The 6,048-nt window shown below is 33.2% G+C and overlaps 1 protein-coding gene across 4 annotated transcripts; it reads right to left on the bottom strand.

Moving 5' to 3' along the window:
• Nucleotides 1-231: 231 nt before the first annotated feature.
• LOC100811885 (uncharacterized) lies at nucleotides 232-5,467 on the bottom strand. Of its 4 annotated transcripts, XM_026129764.2 has the most exons (10): nucleotides 5,041-5,467; nucleotides 4,160-4,398; nucleotides 3,900-4,007; nucleotides 3,148-3,810; nucleotides 2,783-2,862; nucleotides 2,509-2,563; nucleotides 2,084-2,376; nucleotides 1,898-1,981; nucleotides 1,671-1,759; nucleotides 232-747 (listed from the first exon to the last, which is right to left on the bottom strand). In XM_026129764.2, exons 2-10 carry the CDS (start codon nucleotides 4,194-4,196, stop codon nucleotides 678-680), a joined length of 1,479 nt encoding a protein of 492 aa, XP_025985549.1. In that variant the 5' UTR covers nucleotides 4,197-4,398; nucleotides 5,041-5,467; the 3' UTR covers nucleotides 232-677. The 4 variants fall into 4 exon arrangements, with proteins under 4 accessions (XP_025985549.1, XP_006586028.1, XP_006586030.1 ...); XM_006585965.4 differs by having other exon boundaries at nucleotides 2,084-2,563; XM_006585967.4 differs by lacking the exon at nucleotides 1,671-1,759 and having other exon boundaries at nucleotides 2,084-2,563.
• Between the last annotated feature and the right edge of the window lie 581 nt (nucleotides 5,468-6,048).

Genomic DNA, 6,048 nt, shown 5'->3' with positions numbered 1-6,048 from the left:
ATGTTTTGACAAAAGAGCATTTTGTTTCTTACATTGGAGGTGCAAGCACACTCAGTATAGATGTTCAAAGGAGGACAATGGCTTGATGAGGGATCAATTTATTAAAATTTCTTTATCATTACTTTTCCACAGGATCTTCTGGTGTTCTTTCACCTCAATCAAAACGAATCAAAATTATTCTTTTCAAATACTAAAAGCATAAGTGGGTAACTACTCCAACAAAGGATCCAATTGAACCAAACCAAGACGCCAGAGGCACTGCAATAATTGATAGTGTGTTTGGAAAAGCCAAATCACGCAATCCAATACACATTGAACGCCAATCTCCCTCTTGTGTTGGATTGACGCTCAACCTGATGAAAAGGTGAATCAAACACCACAAACCATTATGAAAAAAAGAAGACACTATCTATCAACTGCATTTGGATCCCTCCTACCACAAGCAGCTGCATGAAAATAAGATTTTACATCCAAAATTTCAAGAAAAAGGGGTAGGGAGTGGGGTTTCTTTTGTTACAGAAGCAAATAGGCAAGCACAACAGCAAATCAAGTTAGTCATGTTAGTGTGTCTTTCTAGATGTTACTGTGCAAAATGGATCTGTCTCTCTAGACTGTACAAAACCAATGGCATAGAGAAACCCTATAAATATCATATCTGTGGAATCTGACAACAACACTTAATCCGCTGAGGAACTGGTTTCAGCAGTTTCATCCTCACTAAAGCTAGATGGCATCTCTGCAGCAGACCTACATGGATCATAATCATATTTTATGGTATTAAAAAGGGTTCTACATCCATTAAGTCAACATGTAGGGTGAAAACTTTCAAGTGAAAGTTAATGTAAACTTTAAAATTAATCTTTTAAGCTCATAAAACTATATATTCAGTTCAGTGAAAAGAGAAGGAATGGGGCTAAGGAAATAAATAATTATATTGATAACGGCAACACCATATGCTTAATTTTTACAACTAACAAATTAAAATTTCAATAATTCTCCAACAACCATTTCTCTTCACTGACTTTGGAAATACTCAATTCATTTTACTTTCTTATTCTCTTCTAAGTACTTATGGAGAAATTTATCTAAATAGGCCTCTGTCATTGTTACCGTTGGGAAGATGTACAACAAATGAACCCTTCTTAAATTCTGTTTTAGTAATTTTCAATTCTGGGGTGGTAAGAAATGATTTTGGGAGAAGTGAAATTTTTTAACTTTGATGTAGGGAGTTGGACTTGGACTCATTATATCTTATTTACAGTTTTAAACTTCAAAAGCTGCTTTTACCTGAAAGCACTTTTATAAAATAATTGATTATTTCTTCTGAAATAAGTTGAACCAAACAAGTGTAAAATCAAATCAAATCTACTCAAATCACTTTTAAAATATCATAATGATACCCAAACACAAATCCAATTTTTCAAAATTAATTTCTTCCAAAATTATTTTTCTCAAGATCAGTTCTCTTCCAAAATTTGAAATAATCAAGACCCTTATTCTACTTTCATTAGGTAAGCATTGGTCATAAAAAACACTAAAATTTAAATTATGAATATAAATGCTACTACAATAAAAATGAAATACTGACATAGACAAGAACATAAGCTAACAGAATTTTAGGACCAGGGGAAGTATGTAATCATGAAAAAGAAAAGGATATAAATGGACACCTTTGACTTTTTCTTGGTTCCAACTCAGCAACAGATGATTGTTTAACATCATATTGTTCAAGTGGATCAACTTTAGCCCACTTTGCAACCTATGGTGTTAATGTATAAAAAAGGATAAGGACACATAGTAAAGCAAAACATCTTATACACTAGCATGGACTAAGGGAGTGAGCTCAACAGAAAATTTAATTACGACAGATGCAGGAAGTAATGCAACTAAAGCTCACCGTCATTTCATTTGTAAGCACCCTAACTTCATCTGGATCACGATATTGTTTTTTTATCTTTCTATCCCCATCAAACTTCTCTTCCTGCAAAAGTGCAACCAAGCAAGCATTTTAAGTATCTGTAAACGAAAGAAATTGATGATAACATGTAGAACTCACAAGTAAAGTGCAAATAAATTAGCAGACCTTTGCCATCCTTTTATTAAGCCCTCTTCTTTCTCCAGTATCCAAGTAAACTTGAGACTTATGTACTGAATTTGAAGGTTTAGATTTCACATATTCACCCCTTTGTACATTCTTCAGGTTGCTGTTTTCATAGCCATGTAGCAGAGAATCTGTCTGGTTAACCACTAGGTTATTCTCTTCATAGTGATCACTGGGGTTAGAACCAGAGTCATATCTCGTCCCATCAAAACCATGCTTAGTACCCTTTCTACAATTTTTAGTGTTATTATAAGCAGATGCTTCCCCAGTAGAGTCTGCATTGAAATCCAGGCAAGAGTTCTTGTGAGGCAAAGGATTGGTAAAACTCTGAAAATTTCTCCTTTGATTTATATCATGGTGGGATTTCTTATACTGGAAATCAGAATCATGCAAGGAGCCAAAGTCACCTCTGACCATTTGTGAATCTTGGGAACTGATTTTGGTAAAATATGAATCATATCTCTGCCAACAATACACAAGGAAAAGAAAGTGAGAGGCCAGGAAATTAACAATTAAGCACTGAATTTAAAGAAACTACCACTCATCCTAAGCATGTAAGTTGTAACATTAAAAATCAAGTAACTACCCAATTTATGAAGCATGTATCTTATAATTTAAATAGATCATGTTCTACTAGGACAATCAAATTAAAAGATGAATGCATTAGAAAGTTCAACTTACAGAACTGAGACTGGACTGTTTTTTCACTGCAGAGACTTCTGGAGAATTTGGAAGAGCAGGATTTGCAGCATAGTATGCTTCTGCCATAGCATTCATCAGATTAGACAGGTAACAATCTCAATCTATTCTCATAATGACAGTATGCAATCAGAAATTAGATTTAGAATTAAGAGAATCAATATAATAAAGAAAATACACCCTTACACCTAACCTAAGATCAAATCTATCTAGTAAAACGCTCAAACTCAAAGATCATGAACTTTCTTGACCTGATGTGACCAACAATATTCCTTCAACCCAAAGCATCTGCAAACCTAGTGAGCCTTGGAAAAATCGGATAACTGAATACATAGAGTACAACCTACCATTAGCTAGATCTGCAATTTGACATTCAAATGCCTCAGGAGGAATTGTATCAAATTCAACACTAAGTAGTGGACCATCTTCCCGATAATGCTTTCCTAATTGCTTTTTAACAGCAGTAATAGCAGCATGCTCTATCTCTCCCTTCACTTTCAAATATCCTGATGGTTTATGTCCCATGTTATTTGCACCCTTGGTATTGGGAGGCAGAAGAGATCCATTAGGTGTTACATGACTAGAAGGCTCCATATCATACGGATCCTGTCCTTGACAAAGCAATCGATCTTGCAAAGATGAGCTACTCTCAGATGATGTGTTATCTGTTGCACTATCATTTTCTGCATAACGATGGTTTTTGTGTCCATAGGTTATATCTGCAGCTGAAAATCCATGGTTATAGAGGCCATGACTCTCAACCTCTTTGGGATCCAGATACCTATAGTGAACATGTTTAGTGCTTCCGCATGAATCCTGCACTAGACCACTGCCACGATCCTGAATGACACCACTTGAACGATCTTGTCGTCCATTAGCACATACTTCATCATTCAACATTTTTTTATCTTTCAATCTTCTGTGGCAAAACCATCCAGATATTTGCTTTTCTGTCAATTCTAACTCATCGGCAAGTTCTGATTTCATTTCCTCCGTGGGATATTTGTTATCTGGAAAAAAAGGTGAAAAAAGAAATTCGTCAAGAATTAGCACTCGGCAAGATGCATTAACACCCATGTGACAAAAGAAGTACACCTACCATTATAAAAATCTTCCAAGGCCTTAAGCTGGGCTGGTGTTTTGAGCCTTCTTTTCTTATTTTTCTCCATAGACAATTTATTTTCTTCAGACTGCAACTCAGTTACTTCTGAATACCAACAGAAAAGCAGAAGTAGTGTTAGGATGGAAAAAATAACAATAGTATGCAATAAAAAAAAGACAACAAAACAAGAAAACAATGTAATGCAATACAACCCACTTCAATTGATAAAAATGTTATGAAATCACACGGTTACATACTTAACTGCAATGACAACATGGAAAAGGATGGATGCATGGACAATCAAAGTCGACCTAATGTTGGGAAATTTTCCTTAAGTGCAAGAAAGCTGCTTCCTTTGAATCTTGAAGAGGAAATATACTTGTTTTGTTGAAATATGTATAAGGAAATGATTTCATAGCAAAAATAGGTTTATGAATTTCAAGAGGCTGCTACAGAAGATCACTAGCAACACGTAGTTAATGAATTTCATTCTTAACTGCCAAGAAAAATTCTTATCAGTGGATATAAAATATAAAAACAGAACATCATAAGCAACCATTTCATTCTACCCTCACAATTTTTGTCAACAAAGTTATTTTAAAAAAAAAAAAAAGTAAGTTCTAGATAAGTTAATATGCATGCTTCATATTTACATATTATACAACAAAACTTGATATTTGAAGAAAAAATAAAAAAAAAGGAAACAACTTTAAAATAAAAATTAAAAAGTTGCAAAACCAGTATTTTGCAAAAGCACATGGGATACAGTACATGCAGTAGATCCAACCGTAGGCATCATTTTATGACATTAACAAAGCAAACAAAAGCCGTTCCAAATTAAGGTCGTAACAAAAAATGTAAAAGACCTAAAAATCTGAACACATCAAATATCAAATTTCAAATTATAACTGAAATTCAACCAAATCCCAATTTCCCTTCACTTTGATTAACTACCCCAAAACCCAAAGATCCCAAATTCAAGACCTTGATGCCAGATTAACCATCAAAACAAACACCCCACAATGCAAACAATTCACATCCAGGATCTAGATTCGAACCAAGCAATTCAATACATGAATTGGAAACAACCTTGTAAAAAACATCATATGGAAAACCCAAATCACTGATAACACAATACCTTCCATGGTTGTGAGGAATTGTGGTGAATCTCCCTCTTCTCTGCAAGTTTTGGAGTCAAAGTGCAAGCTTTTTTCACTGGCTTCTCAGAAAAATGAGACCCATTTGACCCAAACCAAGAGAAAATGCAAAATTAACAGTGGGTATGTGCGATTCATTCATTTAGACCCTTAATTCATCTTAGAGAAAAGAAAGAGAGAAAGTAACTTCTGGGGAAAGTTGAAAGCCAATAGAGACAGAAGAACAATCTCTCTCTTTTTTATTTCATTTGCTTCTTCCTCCGATCACCTTTCACATTTTTATTTTTTTTTTACCTTCTGATTGAACAGGGAAATCAATTTTTTTTTTTATCTTTTTTAATTGTTGAATTGAATTTTACTGTGCTTTATTTTTTCCAGAATGAATGATCGCTGAAGAAAGGGAAAGAGAAATATGCAGTTTTGCTCAAAATAATAAATAAAAATTAGTATATGGACATGTCAACATGATCTGGGACTGGGAGTACAATACGTTTTCTTATTTTTCATTTATAAAAACATTCATTGCATTCGCACTTTTTCTTTTCGGAGTCGTTCTTGAATCTTGATCCAAAAGTCAAAGATTTTTGGTTTAGTAATCAATGGTTGTAACCAATATATTGGTATTTCGTTTTATAGTTTTCACATGATAACTACTTAAAAGCATAATTTTTAATTTTTAATACTTTATTTTAAGTTCATTTTTGGTTAATTGTGCATTTTATATCATCCTGTTAAAAAAAAGCATTTCATATCATCATTTCCCCAAGTTTTTTCCAGGAATTTTATTATTCAAGTTTTCAATTCTTACATATTTTATCACATAAGTTTGTCTTTTTTTTTTTTTACAAATTTTATTACTAAAATTATCAATTTTTGTATATTTTATCATTATGTTGATAATAAAATGACACCATTTACAAAAAAATTGATAAATTTTTTTAGTAATGTGCCACCATTGATAAAATGTATAAAAATTAAAAATTTTGGTG

The sequence above is a fragment of the Glycine max genome, chromosome 8 (assembly GCF_000004515.6).
Source record: "Glycine max cultivar Williams 82 chromosome 8, Glycine_max_v4.0, whole genome shotgun sequence".
NCBI classification, from domain to species: Eukaryota; Viridiplantae; Streptophyta; class Magnoliopsida; order Fabales; family Fabaceae; genus Glycine; species Glycine max.
This window is presented reverse-complemented; position numbering and strand designations above follow the sequence as displayed.